Source organism: Protopterus annectens, chromosome 8.part1, assembly GCF_019279795.1.
Source record: "Protopterus annectens isolate FY-2018-M chromosome 8.part1, PAN1.0, whole genome shotgun sequence".
Classification (NCBI taxonomy): domain Eukaryota; kingdom Metazoa; phylum Chordata; order Ceratodontiformes; family Protopteridae; genus Protopterus; species Protopterus annectens.
Genome location: NC_056742.1, coordinates 375,700,330 through 375,721,893, shown reverse-complemented (window position 1 = coordinate 375,721,893; position 21,564 = coordinate 375,700,330). Strand labels below are relative to the sequence as shown.

The 21,564-nt window shown below is 37.9% G+C and overlaps 1 protein-coding gene across 4 annotated transcripts in view; it reads left to right on the top strand.

The window, feature by feature from the left end:
- The window catches only part of PHKB (phosphorylase kinase regulatory subunit beta), a 3,137,540-nt gene that overhangs the window by 2,836,980 nt on the left and 278,996 nt on the right, over positions 1 to 21,564 (top strand). For all 4 annotated transcript variants that reach the window (XM_044081953.1, XM_044081952.1, XM_044081950.1 and 1 more), the window contains one exon: positions 2,558 to 2,639. In XM_044081953.1, the coding sequence (XP_043937888.1) occupies positions 2,558 to 2,639 (82 nt within the window). The remainder of the gene's footprint in view (positions 1 to 2,557; positions 2,640 to 21,564) is intronic.

The following is a 21,564-nucleotide window of genomic DNA, read 5'->3' as shown; positions in this document are numbered from 1 at the left end:
TATGAATGTTATAGTATTGGAGCCAATATAAACATGTAGTATAACTGCCAATAATACTCAATATGTGTCTAGTTAAGCTCAAACACTGTGCATTGAAAAGTTAAACCTAAAAAAGGCTAAACTGTCACGAAAATCATGCTTGTGCTATGTTTGTTAAAAAAAAAAAAAAAAATTAGCATTAGTCTACCATTTAAAATATTCCGAAGTGCCTCAGGTTAAGTAGATCTATCTGCGGGGTGCATACCATGTGTGTGTGTGTTTCTGAGAACCAGATTGTTATGAGTGTTTGTAAGACATTGTGTATATACATTTTTATTTATTTAATTTGACATCTGTTAACCGGGTTAGTCTGACTGGACAAGAGGCCCTTTTTCAGCAGAGGTCTGAGGAGAAAAACTCCAAAAAACATATACAAAAACAAGTACAAATATGTAGTGCAAAATAGGCAAGTACCATACATACATAGAGTATACAACAGTATGTAGTTTAGAGAATCAAATCATACAATATTTACATATATACAGAGATTAGGAGTGCAGTTAGCAATTTGCAGTTAATCACCCGTAAAACATGCAAAAGGATTCCACATTAAGCACTGAATAGTTTTTCATTCTGTGAACAATTGCCGGTATTAAAAGGGAAAAGAAATAGGGTTTTAGTTTACAAGTAAAATGGTAGTTAGGGAGAGATGGAGGAGGAAAAGAGGGAGAAGTGGGGACGGTCAGGTAGCAGTGGGCAGGGGCATGACCACCACTTTTTGAGCATGTAGTCTCTTAACATTTTTTGAAACTGAAACTGCTAGTGGTTGTTCTTAGATCCAGGGGAAGTTTATTTCAGGTGGTGGCAACAGAATGGCTATACAAGACTTTACCTATTTGTTTCATAGGCTTATGGATTTCCAGTAGATGTTGGTCAGCACTGCGGAGACGGCGTTTGGGAGTACAGTGAGAGTTAAGGGTAGAGACACCAGGGCAGAGGGAGGAATTTACTAGAGAAGAGTGAGCAAGGTAGAGTGTGGAAGTAAGAGTTGTTTTTGAGCTTCTGGCCACTGAAGGTCTTTTAGGGCATTACAGTGGTGGGAGCGGTCAGGAAGGTTTGTAGCAAATCTAACAATTGTATTGTAGGTGGATTACATCTTGGTTATGAGGTTGGTTTGTAGATTTGTGAGTATAGGAGCAGCTTAAAAGAGTGTTGGCAGTATAAAAGCTTGTGCCAGAGAGCGCTTAGTGTCCTTAGTAATGTATTTTTTATTCTGGTAAAGTAGGCCTAGTTTTCGGTGTGTTTTTTGATGGCCTGAAATATATGAATATCAAACTTAAGTTGATCATCAATAACAACACCAAGGAGGTTAGTATGGGGTTCAGCTGAGATAGTAGTGTTATTGAGAGATTTGACTGTGAAGAAGGTTTTACAATGCTGAAGAGATTTAGGGAGGAAGAGTAGTAGAGGGAGGTGGCAGAGGTTATTGGAACAGGATATGACAGTAGAATCATCCGCATACTGAATTAGTGAACAGTGGGGGCAGGCAGTGTGTAGATTATATATCTGTCACATACTGTATTTGTTTCTCTGGGGATTAAATGATTGTCAGTGAACATTAGACAGTTGTTACGTTGTCTTAATGTACCCATAGCCACCAAACTGGCTGTGCTGAAATTGAGAAGGTGCATATCTATGATGTCAGATCCTTTATTGGCTGAGCTCCAAGGATGCAATGTCCAAGGGGTTAATAGTGGGATGGCTAAGGGTGTTTTGGTAACTAGACTGAGCTATATAATACTAAATTCAAGGGGCAGTGCTCCTCAAAGGGCAAAGTAGTTGCTCTACGCTTGAGTTACTGGTACAGTTTCAGAGGTGGTCTTATAAGGGAAATTTGTGTTTTAGGTGTCTTTGTCTATACAAGCCACTGCTGTATGATGAGCCATGATGTGGCAATGCTCCAGATTTATACAGGTGCTTAAAACACAGGAAACTGGCTTCTAAGTCCTCTGGCCAATAAATCAGCTATACTTAAAGCTTTCATTTGTTTCCTGACTCAGACCAGGTCATCACCTACTGCCACTAAATGAACTATCTCAGTCCTCTTTATTGTAAAAACAGAAAAAATATTGCCTGAGAGTGTAATTCTACCACAAAACAACTTAAACAAACTACCCGGACAAGGTGATTTCAAGTTATGAACATTTAAAATGATTTAAAGTGCAAAATCAACAAGTAAGCAAAAATAAAGCAGTAGCACTTTATAGCAATTAACTGAAGTCCACAATAATAAATAAAAATAAATATTTTATTTATCGAGTACAGTTCTTCTGTACAGTTTAATATTTAGAGTTAATAGTTCGTTTGTGATAATCACTGTGATATCTGGGAATAGTAAGTAACGACAAATCAGTGGCCTGATAAAATTATATAGTTTTGAATTTTTGACACATAGGGAAATATCTCCCAAAAGGAAGGATGGATGGACTGGTTATCTTTTTGTATTTTGCACCACTAATTGTAGATTGGGAGTTAAATGCACTTTGAAACATTGTAACTTTCATTTACTGTTTTTTAGGACTGCGACTGCCTTGCAAGTCAGGCCATCCTCCTTGGTATTCTTCTGAAGAGAGAAGGACCACATTTTCTGACAAGGGATGGTAGGTTGTTTTTAAGAGTTTCATTATGTATGGAATGTTATTTCTTCATGATTGGAAAAGCACAGTATTTTATGCTGTACTAACTATTTTTTTTATTTTGGGAGCTGCAGCGTCCTTGTGAGAGTAGATAGAGGGGAAGAAATGCTAAATTAAATGTGCACTGTTGCATTATTTCATTTTTTTCGCCATTTCTGTGAAAATATTAGAGAAGACATGAACTGTCAAAGTGCTCCATATGCAGGCGAGGCGAAAAAGTTAATGTGACTTATGAGTGTTAGTATACTAAGCCTGCAGTACAAGGCCTCATTGGTAAGACATGCAGTTTACCTTGAAATAAGATCCATACCATTTAAGTAAAATGACATGGTAGCAGAGCCGTAGCTTGTTCAACTCGTGCCAGGTACCATCCCCTTCCAACTCTAAGTCAAGGAGCAGAAATAAAAATAAAAAAGGTCCATTCCTGATCTGGCAGTCCATTCCCCAGTCTGGCGCTCTTGAAATGTGGGTCCATTCACTTATCTTTCAGTCTGTTCTGAGATATGCTGCAACTCTTTCATATCAGGACATGGGTCTGTGTCATTGAGCCATAAGGAGAAAAAATGGCGAGGTTGAGGAACAAAAAAAAAAATAAATAAAAATAATAAAAGTGTCTTCTCCTTTGAACTGTAGTAAAAAGTACTAGCCCTTAAGTGCTTCACCTATCTAGCCCTGACAGCAGCTGTTGCAGTATCAGCAATTCAGTTACTACTTCCCCAATGGCAATTTATGATGAGCACGCCACCTAAAATCTTGTTCCTAGTGCAGCTGCCCCATTTTTACCATTTAACTGCACTTCTTCATGGTACCAGGACATTCTGCAAAAGTCAAGACATCAGGCACTTGTTTCACTCTAATTGGGAGTCATTAGTGTACTTAAGCTGAATTCTGGCCCATACTCGATGTTATAAAGCAGATGGCACTTGGGGTCTCATGAAGAAAGGTTTATTAAAATAAATTTTAAATCAAGAAAAAGAAAATAATCAGAAAGCAGTTGCTTTGAGAAATGGATTACCACGACAGGCACTAGCCCACTCTGTTGCTTACAGTGCTATGCAAGCCCTCTTGTAAACAGAAATATGCTTGTTTTTAACTTGAAAAGCAGCTTACTCCTTTTGTACAGGTCAAATAAAACTGTGGATTTGTGAATAGCTTAAGTTGCATTTAATAGCAAGTATTTCCTTTTTCTTCTATAGTCTTACTGAAGTAATATTTAATAAAGCAAAATATTTTTTGCTGAGAACTCATTTGTAGCTGATACTTTCTGTTTACCTGAAGTAATATATTAGTTGTGCCATGTCTATTTGTATGAGAGCACTGTTGCAAGAGGACTTTCTTCAGATAGTGACTGAGGTGCAAAGCATTGTGAACTTAAAGGACGACTATGCCCTAAAGTCAACCCTTCCTTTCCCCAGAGTGTACTTCCATTGCTAGAGGATGATCATCGTACTTTGACATATTAAAAACTTGGCACTTTGCCCACTGTATTGCTTTTCTATTCTAGTCAGCTTCCTCAGTGCATGCCATGCTGGGGCTAAATGAAAGTTCACGCTACCATTGTTAGGAATTTGCCTTCCTTATTATTGCATCACAATACCTATTACATATGAAGTTATTTTGCTAAGGAAAGCAAACAAGGTATCTGTAGCACATTTTTATTTCTTGAGCATTAAGGTCATATAACAATTAATAATCAAAATGTTCATCTGTTTGACTCCGTGCAGTCATATAAAGCTGCATTATTTTCCTTTCCTGATATCATAAACCTACTAATCCTTTTATAATGTTTAGGTCACAAACCTGGAAGTCTCTGAAAGCAGTTTTACTAATTCTTTAAGCCTTGCAAGCCTAGTAATATAACAGTCTGGCTGACTTAGGGAAGGAAAACAAAACCTGGAACTCACTAATTACCACATTTGAAAAAAGGTAAAGTTATCTTGGTTATTTTTTTAGAAGATTTCTTAGGCGGTGTAACATATCTGTAAGAATCATTGCAAAAGAAGTCACTGACATTTTTCCTGAGGATTCTCAAGCATGACGTCACTGCTGCCATTCTAGGCGAATGGGGCTGTGATCTGACAAATAGTAGGGCATTGTAATCTCATCAGGTGTGCAATCACGATGTGTTAAGGGCAAGACATAGCTTTCCTTGAAATCAAGATCATGTCAACATCTGTGCCACATGAGAGCATTCAGGATTAGGAAAAAAATAAAATTATAAGTTGTTACCCTTTCAGGATATGTGGTTGTGAGGGATTCAACAGTGTTGTGCCATCCTGTATGTACTGCTGTAGTCCACTGATTTTTGTCCTTGTCTTGTTTTAAATCCCTGTTATTTCTGAGATCAGTATCTACAATTATCTGTTTTTCTGTGATCTTTTTAGGGACAGCAGATGTCTCTCTCTAGCCATATTTGGCGTTTCTTCTGCTTCCAACAGGTTTATCATCTCAGAGTTTTAACACTGGAATCTGGCTGTACTGCCATTACATCCTTGTGCATTTCAAGCAGTTTCAGCACATTACTTCCACAGTTTCAGCTGTGTTGTAGCTGTCTGTATCTTTTGCAGCATTTTATTAAGTTTATTTATATTTTATTTTGTTTTGAATGTGTTTAACAGGGCAGAACTCAGATCGATTCTGATTAATTTCAGTCTTAGCACTGAGTTAGTATACATGCATTGTTAAAATAATATGTTTAAGTGACAAGACAAAGAATGGACACTACATAAATCATATATACTTAACGTATATACAATGTATACACATATGTTATGAGCAAGAAGGTTACCAGAATGTATGAAGAGGTAAGACAAAATGTTAGAGATCTGGGAGAGCTACATAGCAAAGAAGATTAGACACAGAACAGAGGATTAAGGATTATGTTGTGTGTCCTGCAGGGTAACATGTACATTTAGATCAGTGAATAAGATGAGCTTTTAGCAAACCCCAAAATTTTGGATGGGAGGAGATGGCCTTAAGGTCTTGGGAGGGGGGGGGGGCTTAACACAGTTTAGGAAGAGCAGGAACAGCTTGGAGGTCTCCAGTTTTGACTTGTGGGCTAGGCATCAGAGGACCAGCGTGGGTGATGTTTCTGAGGTTGAAAGTAGGTGTGGAACTTAGAGTTGAAGTTAGTGGAGGCAGAGAATGCTTATACAGGAGCTTGATTAAATTGCGAGCCTATGTGGAAATCAGACCTTTGTTTAAATGGCATCCACTTAGAGTTTTCTAGAGTAATGCAGTGACGTTTTTGTTTGTGAGAGTGAGTAATGACCCTAGTATTTTGTTTGAAATGATTTGCAAGGTAGAAAAGTTTCAGATGAGGATGTTGCATCTAAAAGGAGACCAAGTGAAGACTAGGAAAGAGAATTCCTTTCCCTTTGCTGATCTCATTGAGTAGGTTAGGAAGGGTGATCATTTTGTGCTGTGAAGAGTAGGGAGTTAATTTTTTTATGTCATTTATCCAAATGTAGGTTGAATGTGAATGAGGGATCTAGCCAGAAACCAAGATATTTGAAGGAGAAAACTTGTTCTAGGGGAATAATTATTAGAGTGACAATCAGAAGGTCAAAGTGGGTTCGGTCAAACCCACTTCAGTCGAAGTCAGGAGGCTGAACAGTGACAATGTTGAACCCAACATTGTCAAAGTATGAATCTCACCCCTATCCCGACCCATGTTGAAGCCCGTTCTGAGGTTTACGGTGAGTCACATTACGATAATGTCAGAATTCGACATTGTCGGTTTTGCGGAAGTAGGTCAATGAATGATCCCATCATTCGATGGGGTAAGGTTCGACCTTCTAATGGTAAACCAATTATCATGATCATAAATTAAGAAGTTGTTGGATCTTTGAGTTTTTGGTACCAATTAGCATTGTTTTTGTATAGAACTGAGTATAAGCTCATTGTTCTCTAACAATTGTATGACGTTGAGAAAGTCTGATTTTTCTTCTTCTAGTGAGAGGTGAGAGTAACAAAACCTGTATAGAACCATGTCATCTGCATTCAGAAGAAGAGGATGGTGATGAAGATCTGAGGGGGATTCATGTAGATTGAGTATAGCTGTGGCTGAAGTAGAGCGGAAGAGTTGAAGACAGAGGAGTTAAAGCTGATATAGAAGTGTTGGTTAATAAGTAGTTTTGAAAAAAGGGAACACCATCTGAGCTAATCCCTGTATTTATGAGGTGGACTATGAGATGTTTCTGTTCCTTAGCTCCTAAGCTGGACCACTTCTAAAGTCCCTAAAGATGTCTGGTTCTGTTACCTTTTACTTCCCTGTAATACTTTACTGTTCATTCTGTTTCACAAATATGTGATATACTCATTGTATATGTTTCCTGTTTCTGAATATGTTACAACCTTCATCCCCCTCTTTCTAGTTTCTTTATCTTCTTTTTAACAGGGAAGATCTGCACTAAATTATCACGTATGACATAGGTAATCATGCTTTTATATAAATGAAAACCAACCATATTGACGTAATCCCAGCTGCAAGCATTTTACATCTCTAGCCATACTGACATAATCCTAGTTGCAAACATATACATCATTTATAATCTACCCAGTCATTGTCAGGTATTGCATAGCATCCAAAATCCCAGTCTCTCCTTGTTTCTTGAGCTTCCCCCCATTTTATCATCTTCCCTTTCCACTTTGAATTATAGGTTTCTGCTTGTGCAATGTATTGGAACCTTAAATGTGTAGCTCTGAAATACCCCTTCAAATTGGGTAATCCCAGTCAGCCTTGTTCTGTTGGAAGAATCAGCTTATCCCACTTGACTTTTGCCATCTTCCCCTCCTAAATAAAATCCTCCAGCTCTTTATTAATTGCTGTCCACAACTTCTCCCCTGGTTGATAAAAATATGCCTGACTTGTGTATAAAACTAGAGGGACTAAAAACATTTTAACTGCTTGTATTTTACTCTTCATATCCATAGAACAGAGCTTCCAGTTTCTCAGCTTTTTGTATTATCTTTTGTTTAGTGTCTTCCCACATATCCTTAGCTGCCATACCAGAGTAATTTTTTAATCCATACTCCTAAATACTTCATTTTATCATGTTCCCATAAATATATATATTGCTGAACCAGTTTGTGTGTGGGTATATAATTTACCACTATTGCCTTTGTTTTAGCGTCATTAATTTTATATCATGAAAAGATCTGAAACTGTCTCAAAGCTTCTTTATCATTTTCAAACTTTTAAAGTCCACTAGACAGCAACACTTGGGATTTATTGCTCCCCTTCAAGATTCATTTGTGCAGTAGACTGCCCAGATGGCTGCACACTGATGAGCAGCTTAACTTCAGCTCTCCCAATGTGAAATAAGAAACTGAGAAATAACAGCCAGTGTTATTGTCAGCGTGAGTAAATTTCACTTAATGGCTAGTAAGTACATTTCCATGGTGCCAGCAAAGAAGAAACTGAGAATCTGAAAGAAAATCAACCAGAAAATGTGAAGTGAAAACACTCACTGGGAGGAATCTTGCAGGTGTTCAGCAAAAATCAGTTCATGCTTCAGTGTTGCTTCAAGATATGGTTTCCAGTAATTTAGAGGAAAAAAAATCAAATATACTCTGAGGTGATTAAAATAAATGAACCTTTGAAAGGGTATATCAACTCTAAAAACAAAACACTGGAAAAAAAGAAAAAGCTTTAACTAGCTTTATAGATGAACTGGTAAACCTGCAAAAATCAGAGGTTGAAATGAAGGAAAGGCTGGCTGAGTTTAAGACTTCTTAAAAAGAGCTGTTTCAAAAAATGGCAGTGTTAGACAACACAGCGTGCAGATAAAACCTGAGATTTTCTGCACTACCAGAGAAACTGGAAGGATCAGACTGTATTAATTTTATGAAAGCATAAATAAGCAACTGAATTGGTACTCCACAGGAGGATTTAAAGGCACATCAATTGTGTGCTCCAAAAATGGCCATGAGAAAGCAGCTAAGATCTGTATTAATAAAGATGCAGTCATAGTAGCTGAAAGAGTTGATCCTGACAAAAGCATGCCAGAAGGGAAAAATATTAAAAAATGGAGACAATGGAATGTGTGAAAGTGATTCGCTGTACGTCAGGCAAAAGAGAAGCAAATTTATCCTAACCGTCAGGGAAATTTGAGAGGCAGGTATTGGATTCAAGTTGCTGTATCCTGTGGTCTTCAGAATATTTTTTTCTTGGAAGTCCAAAGATGTTTTTTGATGCAGAATAGACTAAGGAAGAAATAAAAAAAATATGTTGTCCAGCAAAAATTGAGCCAGCAAACAGAAGAGGACTCTGCTTCTCATTCTTTTGACAATAAAGCTCGTAGAGAAACTTGACCAGTAAAACCTTTTCTAAAGTTCCAAAGATAAATGCTTGAGAGAGACAAAAAAAAAACAGAGATTTTGACTAAAAGAATCAGGAGTAAGTCGGACTTGAACCTGAGTTTGGAGTTGGGAGATGGAGATGAACAGGAAGAAGGCCAGCAGTCCTGAACTTAATGAATAAATGGAAGATATAAAGCATCAGTCAGATTTGCGAAATATGGCATTGAAAGAAAAAAGTGGCTGAGAAAGACTGAACTTTTGTTAACTTTGTTAAAATTGTGGGCAGGCTGTAAAGTGTATACCTCACTTTGTCATAAATGCTCAGGACACTAAAAGGGAAAAAAGTTATGTGCAAGTAAAACAAATTTTCTTAGTATTTGTATAAAAAGTTACATGATAAAAATTGCATATTATTTATAGTAATGTCTGTTTGGGGCTTTTCCCCTTGGGTCTCCACTGAAAAAGGGTAATTCTTACCCAGCTGGACCAACCCGGTTAACAAATGCAAATAAATAAATAAATAAATAGTAAAGCAGTTTTGTTTAGTGTATAGTCAGGGGGTATTTAAAATGTGGGGATGTCTTTTCTGTGACTATTTTATATAACAGAAGTATTAAACTAAACAGTTACATTCTTAGTTGTAAGAAATATAGGCTTTACCATTTAATAAGAGAGGAAAGGCTGGAGAAAAGCAAGTTTTTTGTTAATATGCTGTGCTCTGGGCTGCTGAGGTGGGAATGGGGTGTAAAAGAGCACTGATTATATTATATGTAGAATAATTACTTTTTTTTTTAGTTTTTCAAGGGTGAAAGTCTAGATAAATACACTTGGCTTAAGCTATAAACAAGTGTTTTTGTAAGCAGGTAGGCTTGAAAAATATGACAAACTGATGGAAATTATGAAAATGTGAAGTATCTGACATCTGCACAGTATATTAGCTTGTTTTTGTTTTCCATCAGCAAATATTCTGCAGGGATCAAGAACTCTGCATCTTGAAGGCAGGTGTACATTCATATGTGAGTGAAGTTTATGAAGATTGATTCCTTGCTACATTTACATGGAGATGAGCTGTCTGCAGGCACAAGCAAACAGACAGCACTCCCGGCCCGAGTCTGAAAAGGGTCCATGGAGATCAGTGCTGTACCCCAGATCGAAAAACACAATAAAAATAAATTACAAAATAAAACTACTTCAGTGAAAAATAAAGTTTGTAAATATGAGAAGTGAATAAGAGCAGCTTCTGTAGCAATGCCCTAATACTTTAATAGAACAGTGTGCAGTTTAGTTTTATTTAAAGATAGCCAGTGTACTCTTTCTTAGGGCTAAAAGTTAATGTTTTCTGAAAAAATATAGAGAGTTTTTCACACCTGGAAGGGAAATAGTAATAAGCAAAGAACACACAGCAATCACTGTAAGTGGGAACACAGGTTGTAGCATGTGCTTTAGCATGAGTAACCTTAATTTTAGGTTAGGTAATGCCTGTGAGTGCAGCTGTCGATTTGGAACATTTGGCCCTGTCTGGAGGGTTAAATGTATTTTTTTGAAGTTGTACACAGTTTTTTGTGTTTGTTGCAAGTTAATGGGAGATGGAAGTGTTTTGAAAATGTATTTACTTTTTTGCTTAAGGGTTTTCATAAAAACAAAAAGTATTGAAAATGTGACATGGGTTTAAACAGAGATGAGAAGTACCAACTGTATAAAAGATCAGTAACACAAACAGAAATAAACATTCAAAAAACTGATGTATACTAGGTGGAACAGTAGCTTCTTATCATAATGGCTGTGCAGTCCATATTATCTTGGAATATAAATGGCTTTACAGGCAGAGGCAAAAAGGAAAGAGTACTGGAGTATATTAAGAAATGCAGAGTGCAAATAGCTACATGAGAACCATTTGGAAAGAAATTAACATGTGAATTTGACAAAGAAAGGATTTCAAGATTTATATTCAGCAGAATATCAGGGACAAATGAAATGGGAGTAATACTAATTGCTACAGGAGCTCCAGTCATGATAGAGGAAAAAAGACAGTAATGCTAGGTTTTTAGTAGCAAGGGGTTATTGGCAAGGGAGGAAGATTATACTGGTATGTATTTATCTTCCACTAAAAACTGCTTTTATGAAGCTTAAGAACATTTTGGGAGAAATGATCAGCTTTCAGCTGGGAATATTATTTATATCTGGGGGACTGGAACTTGATTTGCAATAATGAGGATGTATCAGGAGGACCTGGATGGGAAAATATATAACAAAAGAAGGTAGATTTATGAAAAAGTTTATGAAAATATTTTGCATGGAAGACATGAAGTCAGTGGTAGAAAATTGGACAGAATTTACATATTGTTCCACAAGGTACAATAACAGGGCTAGACTTGGTAGAAATTATATTTCACAGGAACTTGTGTGCTTAATTGGAAGCTTCAGTGAATATCTAATACCTATTTCAGATCATATGTTGATAAACAAGATAAAAATGCAGGGTAATGAAGTAAAAATGAGACACTGGCACTTTCCCACCTACCTGTTAAAAAGTGAGTAATTTAAGGAATGGGTAGTAGAAGTTATTTGAGAGTCATTAGGAAAGATAGAAATATCTTCAGAAAGTATAGCTAGTGAGTGGGATAAAATGAAAATTGAGTTTAAAATAGGTTAGAAATAAAAGAGAACAAAATATTGTTTAGAAGTAATAGGAATTCCTTAGAGGGACTGACAACTTTGAAGTATTGTTGAATAAGGTAAGTATCACAGAAAAAGATAAAATGCAGAGTGCTAAAGAAAAAATAAGGGAGTATCTGGATAATATGCATGAGTTTAGAAAAAATGCTGTTAAGCAACCATTTTGATAACTCCAAAGCACAAACAATTTCAGCACAAATGACATTGACAACAGAAAGTAGAAAGGATTGTCACTAAAGTTAGGGAGCCTATAACAAGAAAAATAACCCAAGATCCTATAGAGGTATTAAAGATATTTTGGAAATTTTATGAAAAGTTGTATAAAGCAGAGAAATGTGGAAATAAAAAAAGAGCACAAATGGAGATATTTATGGAAGACTTAATTATGCCAAGGTTAGTGGTAGATGAAGCTCAACAACTAACAGTTAAGATAGGAGGAGATGAGATAATAATGGTGATGTATAATCAATCTGCAGGAAGATCTCTGGGAACAGATGGTATTTATGTGGAAGTTAGTTTGGAAGAACATGTTAAAGATATGGAAGATTTTATTTAACTGAATGTTATAGGTAGGGTAAGCACTAACATCTTGGAAGAAAGCTGTGGTGGCTGTATTACCTAAAGATGGTAAAGATCCATCAGACTCAGCTTCATATAGAAAGATTTCATTTTTAAACCATAATTCTAAAGTGTTTATCTCTATACTGGTTAAAAGAGTGGTAAAGGTGTTGCCAAAATTAATAGATATGGTTCAGTGTGTTTTCGTGGAGGGAAGGCAAACATTTGACAACATTAATAGAACAATGATGATCCAGAGGGGAGCAGTGTAAGAAAACAGTGCTGTTGTTAGTGATTCTTAATGCAGAGAAAGCATTCAACAGAGTAACCTGGTATTTTATGAATAGGGCAATGGAGTATTTGCATTCCGTGATACAATAATATGGTTAATTAGGAGGATATATGAAGGTTGGGTGGCAAGAATTAGAGTAGCAGGGTTTCTCTTTGATAAGCTGTGTTTGAAGAGAGGAACTAGACAAGGGTGTCCTCTTCCCCTTTGTTATTTATTTTATATTTAGAGCCATTGGCAAAGAAAATAAGGGACTAAAAAATCCAAGGATATAATTGGCATTGTACTCAAGAAAAGTTGTCTTTATAAGTAGATGATTTTATTTTGTATACTTGAATTGGTCTTGCAGTACCCATATTTATGGGGACATGATAAAATGAAGTATTTAGGAGTATGGATCAAAAAGCCTTCTGTTATGGCACCTAAGGATATGTGGGAAGAGACTAAAAAGATAATACAGAAATTATGAAACTGGAAGCTCTTGTTTATGGATATGGATAGTAAGGCACAATCAATCAGTGAAAATGTTTTATTCCCTTTAGATGTTCTTTGTGCTTCACTGTTGCAGTCCTGAATTATGGGACTTCCTGGCACAATCAGTGAAATGTTTTATTCCCTTTAGATGTTCTTCATGCTTCACTGTTGCAGTCCTGAGTTATGGGACTGTTTCAGAAGCTGTTGGTCGGCCCGACTACCAGAGTGAAAAACTCACTCCTTCCTGAGTTGACGGATACCCTTCCCTGACATCAGGACAGTTGGGTGTAAAGGGAGTCAGCCGACTCCATGACACCAGTCTTTCTTGCCATTGGAGCCAAAAGTAGTTATGAGTGCCTCGGTTGGTCTGCATCAGAGTGAAAAATTCTTCTAAAGCTAAGTACCCCATTGGGGAACTCTTTTTCTTACTTGTGACTCGTGTCAGATAAAAGTTAACAACTGTTTCCGTTATGGTAAACAAGTTCCATGCAGAGACTTTCATACATTGTGTGTCAATTGTTTAGGCCCAAACCATGCTGTCCCAAATTGCCGTCTGTGTGCCCTATTTAGTACTAGGACTATAAGGCGTAGGGCCGAAATCTTGTCTAAGCACCTTAGTCAGCAATCTGCTTCTCATTTGCGTGATGGTGTCCATTGTTCATCCCGAGGTTGAGCTCCCTAAGCGAAAAAAGGCCCAAACTTAGGGCCTTGGACAACATCCTTTCTCTGTCTGCCAGTCCCCCAAGGCTTATTATCACAAAGGAAGGAGCGGAGCCTTCACAGTCCCCTTCTTCAAGTGAGGTAGTGGAGCAGGCCACTGTCAAGACCCTTTCACAGTCCGATATGCTGTCTGGTCCCTCAGCTTCAACTCAGGCCTTGGCATTTCGTTTGTCACTCGGGTCCAGAGTCACTAAGCAGACCTTGGCTTCCAGCGAATGATCCTCAACTGACAACATCCCTTTGGGGTGTCTGCCAACACTGGCTGTTTCTTCCAAGGAGACTGGCTTCAGAGTAGCTGATATGCATAGTTTATACAATGGTCAAGCAAATTTTTATTACCTAGCAGTGAAGTTGTGGGCAATAACTAAAGAGATGAAGGAATTTATGTGGGCGGGGAAGAGGACAAGATTTAAGTGGGATAAGTTGATCCTTCCAGTGGAACAAGGTGGTTTAGGATTCCATGATTCAAAGGGATATTTTAGAGCTACACAGTTAAGGCTTATATACATAGCACAGAAGCATACCTCTCAACCTGGAAACATAAAAAATCTGGACAAGGCCCATGAAAAATAGGTACACATCTGTACGCTGAGTAACATAAAATTTGCATACATAATTATGTAACCCCACCCACTCTGATGGGATTGTGGGATACCAACTTTCAAATGCAAACTGAAGAACAGACAACCAAAATATGGCACCAGAGTCCCCCTGCAGCCTGCAGCCATTCCAGTGTCCCATTACCTGGCTATTTCACCTCATTTACCAGAAACACTAATGTGTGCATACTGATTTACTTCTACAATGATTATTTGGATTTTATTTTTACATTTTATAGCACAGTGCACAAGCACTAATAGACATCTGCTAAACAAAGTAAGCAATACTGTCTCATAATGAAAATAGACTTGGCATTAAAACTTCTCTGTCCTTGAAACTCACATTCATTGAAACCCATACCACATCCAAAGAAAATGCATCTGGCCAGTGGTGGATAAGATTACCTTTGGGCTGTTTTCAAATCATAGGTCCCTTGCACACAAAACAAGAAACATACATGTGTTCTTTGATACCCCTTCCTGACTTGGTTAAATTATATTCCTTGTATAATACAGCACACTTGTTAGACTTAGAGCACATTTTAAATTTATTGTTTGAACATTTTTCCAGTAGGCAATGAAACAAAATGCCTGAACCAATAATGACAAAACTGCCCAATTCAGAACATTTCCATCATAAAAGTCTACTTACACACACTATATATATATATATATATAAGTAGAATGACAGTAGTGTAAGCCATAGACATCTTGCACAGCTTCTTGACACTTATTTTCAATTTCAGTTTTTTTTTTTCGGGGGGGGGGTGCAAAGGACCAAACACCAGGGACACATTTTAAACATTGCTTGTATAATTTTGGAAAATTGCTAGAATAAAATGTTATGTTACCACCATGTATTTCACTTTCAAATCTTGACTTGAACCCTGGACCCTGTGCACTACAGTCAGAGCAGCATACCCCTAAGCCAGATAAGCAGTTTCCTGAAAGATAGGAAGACTGAAACTTAAATGGCTATCATTTAGTGAATTCAGCTCTCACTTCTCACCATAGCTGTCAACCTCTTAGCACATATAACCTGGACAAAGGCAATAATGAGGGAATACAGCCCCAGAATAGGGGCAAATCTCAAATACTGATCTTATAAACTTAGAAAATTGGCAGAATAAAAGGTTTTGTGTTACCATTTATTTTATGAAGAATATGAAGTCTGAAATTCAAATGCCTGTCATTAGTGATTCAGTCCTTCACTGAATTACCACAAAAGTCCTGAAAACCACAGATTTTATGAGGAACAGAACAAAAATATGAGGCATAAATTCACAAGTGGTGGTGGCTAGGCACTTTAGGCTCTTTTTACCTGTACCCAAGGTACAGAACTTTTGTCTGAGTACCTCTAGCCACCAGGTGTATTCACACACACACACACACACACACACACACACACACACACACACACACACACACAGGTCTGATAAACTTAGAAAAATGCTAGAATAAAAGGCTTTTTGCTACCATTTTTTTTCTGAAGAATATGAACTCTGAAATTCAAATGCCTGACATTAGTGAATTCAATCCTTCACTGATTTACCCCAAAAGTCCTGAAAACCACAGATGTTATGAGGAACAGAACAAAAATATGAGGCATAAATTCACAAGTTGTGGTGGCTAGGGACTTTAGGCTCTTTTTACCACTATCCAAGGTACAGGGTTTGAGCCGGAGTACCTGTAGCTACCAGGTGTATTCGCATGGGGCATTTTCACACACACACACACACACACACACACACACACACACACACACACACACACACACACACAGCATTCAATTCAAAACAATTCACTTACACACACACACACACACACACAGCATTCAATTCAAAGCAGTCCGCGCGCGCACACACACCATTCAAATCAAAGCAGTCCGCGCGCACACACACACACACACACACACACACCATTCAATTCAAATCAGTCTGCATGCACACACACACACACACACACACACATTCAATTCAAAGCAGTCCACACACACACACACACACACAGCATTCAGTTCAAAGCAGTCGGCGCACACATACACAGCATTCAATTCAAAGCATTCCTCGCGCGTCCACACAGCATTCAATTCAAAGCAGACCGCACGTGCACACACACACACACACACACACACACACACACACACAGCATTCATTTCAAAGCAGTCCGCACACATGCATACACACACACACAGTATTCAATTCAAAGCAGTTCGCGCACACACACACACACACACACACACAGCATTCAATTCAAAGCAGTCCGCATGCGCACACACACACACACACACACACACACACACACACACACACACACACACACACACACAGCATTCAATTCAAAGCAGTTCACTCACACACACAGAGCATACAGTTCAAAGCAGTCCGCTCGTGCACACACAGCATTCAATTCAAAGAAGTCCACACACACAGCATTCAATTCAAAGCAGTCTTGCGCGCGCACACACACACACACACACACACACACACACACACACACACACACCATTCAGTTCAAAGCAGTCCGCACACACATAGCATTCAATTCAAAGCAGTCTCCACACACACACACACACACACACACACGGCATTCAATTCAAAGCAGCCCGCTCACACATACACATCATTCAATTCAAAGCAGTCCGCTCACACACAGACAGCATTCAGTTCAAAGCAGTCCTCTCACACATACACACGCAGCATTCAATTTAAAGCAGTCCGCTCATATACACACACACACACACACACACACACACACACACACACACACACACACACACACACACACACAGCATTCAATTCAAAGAAGTCTGCTCACACACACACGCAGCATTCAATTCAGTGCAGTCCGCTCACACACACACAGCATTTAATTCAAAGCAGTTAAGCAGTCCGTTCACACACAGACAAGTAACTTTGCAATTCCCTACCTTAATTCAAAGCAGTCCTCTTGCACAAGTAGCTCTGCAGTACAGTTCAGTTCCAGCAGAAACGGTCCTTCCTGGGCAGTCCATTCACCTTGCACTCGCAAAATTCCTTCCACTTACTGAAGTAGCTCTGCAGTACTTCCATCTTTTGGGCAGTTCAGTTCCAATTCCCGCTTGCACTTGCAAAAGTCTTTCCTGGGCAGAAACCGGAAATGTGAGCCCTTGACTTCAAGTCTGATAGGCTGATGGTGCTGACGTCATTGCACACGTGATGATGTCCGCTCAAAAAGCAAAAATAAAAAAATGTAAAAAAAAGCTGGGAAAATCGGAAATGAAGGGATGCCACTCGGGGATTGTGGCACCCCATTATTTGGACCCCAAAACTCGGTAAAATCCAAGTAATTTGGTACGGTTGGTAGGTATGCACAGAAGGTTATAATTCAAAATGAAAAGAGATGGTGATGAAACAGGGAGGGGCAGTTCAATAACTAGAGAGAAAGCGGGATTTTTGTTGCAGATCTTTAAGGAGAATAATAACAATCATACAGAACATTATATTCATAAAGTAGCAGAAAGAATTCTAAGAACTAAGCCGACAAAAGATTGGAGAAAGGAGATTTTGTCAATAGGGATGTCTGAAGGTAAGGGTATAGAAAATAGGTGAGAGGGGGCTGGAATTTACTGGAGCAAACTTGCAAAGGATCCAGTGTATTGGGAGCAAGTTACTAAAGAGGGAAAGGTAATAGAGTGGGATGATACCAAGATGATGTTTGGACTGCAGGCTAGAGACTGCCTTCCCTACCAGGAATTTATATTAGAGAATAGGCAAAGCGAAATGAATAGGGGAATCTTAAGTGAAAGACCTGTTCTGGTAGAGTTTTTAGTTGAATTCGTAACAGAAGTTGCTGTTATAAAGGGATAATCAGTAAGACGTATAAAATATTGCATGATAACTGTAAGAATCAATCAGAAGGGATTAGTTAAGATTGAGAAGAGGGACTGGAAAAGTAATCCACAAGACAAAACTGGGAGGACTAATGTATTGGTTCCCAGTTATGCAACCAAGTCCAGGAGGTTTAGGTTTTTGCTTTGAAGTGTTTGCATATGCATTTTATACCCCAAGCAAACGTCAAAGAATTTTTCCTCCGGTAGTTTGCAAATTTTAGAGGTGTCATGAGAAAGAGGTAACTGGGAACATATATTTTGGTGAGTTGTCAGATTAAAAAAAAAATACCTACAGAGTACTCTATCAGAAATATTGGGCGAGCAAATGGCTGTAACTAAGGCATTGATTCTTTTGAACAAGGACACAGAATCTGAAATGCCTAGACACATAGTAAAGCCTTAAGTTTAATTTTGTTGGCTGCCAAAAAAGCAATTACTAGAAAATGGAAATCAAAGTCTAAACCAACCATATGTAACTACTGAATGTTATAAAAGACATACAAGAAGTGGAAAATGGACCTTTAGATAAAGGGAGGAGCAAATTACATAGAAATAAAAGGAATTTGTGGGAGCAGTACATAGAGAATAATTTTCAGGAGGACTGAGGTTTAAGGGAAGGCAGGAATTCAGCAATTTATGTAATGATGGACTGTAGATAGTTACAAAGAAGGAAAGAACAGATACGTGATGTGTAAGTTATGTAAATGGGATAAAAAGTGTTAAATGGTGTTTTTTTCTGTTGGTGTATGTTTGCCTATGTCTTAAGTGATAATTGAATAAAGGTGTTTAAAAAAATAATTAGTTTGTGCAGTTCAGTGAATGAGTGTTTAACTCTCTGATGCATTGTGATATGTGTGCTTAACCACCTGGCATGTTACCAGAGATTAGAGCTGACAAAGAGAAAGGTATGCTAAAGGAAATACTGAAATGAAATGCCACACAATCCACAGAGAAGGAGGAGGTAAACTTATCAGCTGTTGCATACATAACCTGCCAAGTGACAGGAATTACACATGTAGATGTATAAGATTCCTTTTCCAGGAGTGAGTAAATAGTGATATGAATTCTGTTTTGAACTGAATGTGAAAGAGACCACCAGTCTTCATGAGTGAATCAGACAGCTTGTTACTGTACAGGAACTTTTCTTTCATTAATCATATGCACAGACCAGTGCAGCAGTTCCATCTCTGCCCTGTCCAGTGCTGCAGGTAGCCCATTTTATGGAGAGTCTGGTATCTCCAGTCCCTTTCATGATGCAGCATTTCAAAGTATATGTATACTTTCCAGCACAAAGTATGTTGTAAAGGTCATTAATAAATCAGGCAGGAGTTTGCCTGAAATATGACAATCTAATATAATAAAACAAATTCAGATAACTGTGCAAGGTCGAAGTCATTTTTTCACCTCACATAATCCTTTTTTGAGCCATGTAACAATACTAAAATATGAAAACATTTTTTTATTTGTTTTGAGAGTATTGTATTATATTGTTGCCAAATTTGAAGAAATTAATGAAGCAGTAAGTAAGCAATGAAGTAAAGCACCGGAGTATCATGTAAGTGTATTGGGAACGTACCTGTCAAACTTTCCCTGGTTTTGCAGAATGTCCCTAATTTTCCCTCATTTTTTGCCTGCCTCTTATAAAATGCTTTGATTTTTTTGGTCAAATACAGAAGATTGCAGTCAGTCAGTAGTGTAAGGTAATAGAGTTTTTTACCCCGTACTGTTTAAAAAATGCACATTGATACCAAGCCTACTGTTCTGTTATTTTTTTTAAGTGAAATAGAGTGACATTTAAAATTATTCCTGATTTTAAGGCTCTGTTTCCCATTGTTTTTGGCATTGTGCTGAATTCTAGAGCAAAGAAGTTGAGGGGTATAGCTAGAAGCACCTGCATTGAATCGAACCCCATGTCCTTGAATCATCTTGCTGTTGTTGCAGTAGTCCAGTTGCTCAGAATGAAGAGATTCCATAAAAAGCCACCATTAGCGCGCTATAGAAAATACACATTCCAGCATTTCTGGATCTGTTTTTTGCTAAAGACACTGAAAAGTAGTTTGTTAAAATGCTTTTGTCAGTTTAATATCACCTTCATATGTTTGTATAAATATATAGATTTAAACACACACACAAACATATGCAATATATATAATTCCAGAGATACATTGTCCAGCGTTCTAGGTGGTGGTAACTGATGCCCTTGTAGGTTGCAGTCATGTGACCCAAACTTGATGCCTCTTATTGCTGCTGTTTACTGCATATAGAGCCTCTGATAGCCACAGACAGTTCTGATGCCATTGAAGGTTTGTATTTCATGTTGGGAAGCTGCCATTCAGCCAGTGCTGCTTTCCCAGTCCCAGCTACCAAAATCACATCTTTGGGAATGGATTCATAAGTATTACCAAATGCAGTTTTGTTTGCATTTTTCCCCCTAATTTTATTGGAATTTTTTGTTTCCTACAAAGTCGTGTGACCATAGTCTTAGTATATATAAGTAAAAGGATGTGAGGCAAAGCCCCAACACAAGAGTTTGCATGGGCCTTGACCTGCTGTAAAAAAATGCTTTGAGATGTCAAATTCAGCTTTGGTGTGTGTATATTTTCAAGAATTTGAGTCATCTATTGTGATGACAAGGGTTACTGGCTTATGTGGTCCTACTCTATGAAGTGATTTAAAGTTTTTCAAGTTTACTTTATGTAAACTTGAAAAGCTTTAAACTTTTAGGTAACAGTTATAGAAGTTTGCCTTTTGATGGAATCATATGTAATGGAAAACATTTGGGACACGCAAACAAAAAAATTGCTAAGCCTTTGTTTTCCAAGTATGACAGCCAGTGTGCTACAGTGACAGTTGTTATTTTATGCTGCTGCTGCATGGATATCTGGTGACTGTCAACAACTAAAGGTGTTTTATCTTTGAACATCACACTATCCACAGGACCAGGCTTACTTTTCTTCAAAGAAGTAACAGCATTTACTTGTCAGAAGTCTGACTTTTCAGTCAGTTACTCTACTTCAGCAATTAGTCATCTTTGCTAAGTACAAGGACAGTAACTCGGTGGGAGGCTTGACCTTTCTTCCTCCAACAAAGCAAAGATGTTCTGCTGTGATGATAAGGTGTCTTGACACACATTCATTTATTTTCTTTTATCCTTGCTTAATCTAGGAGTGGCTGCCGTTTATATGGAATTAGCAGCCTTAAGGTTCTTTCTGAGTTTTATGTAAGTCTGTATATAAGAAAATTCAAACCGTGCTAATTAGCTATGGTATCACAGAATTTAAAGCAGAATGGAAGTTATATTTTCCACGTATGTAAAGTCTGTGCGCGTGTTATATTCAGAAAGGTTGTTGTGTATCATAAGTACAGCGGTTAGTCTGCCAGAACTATGTTAATGCTTGA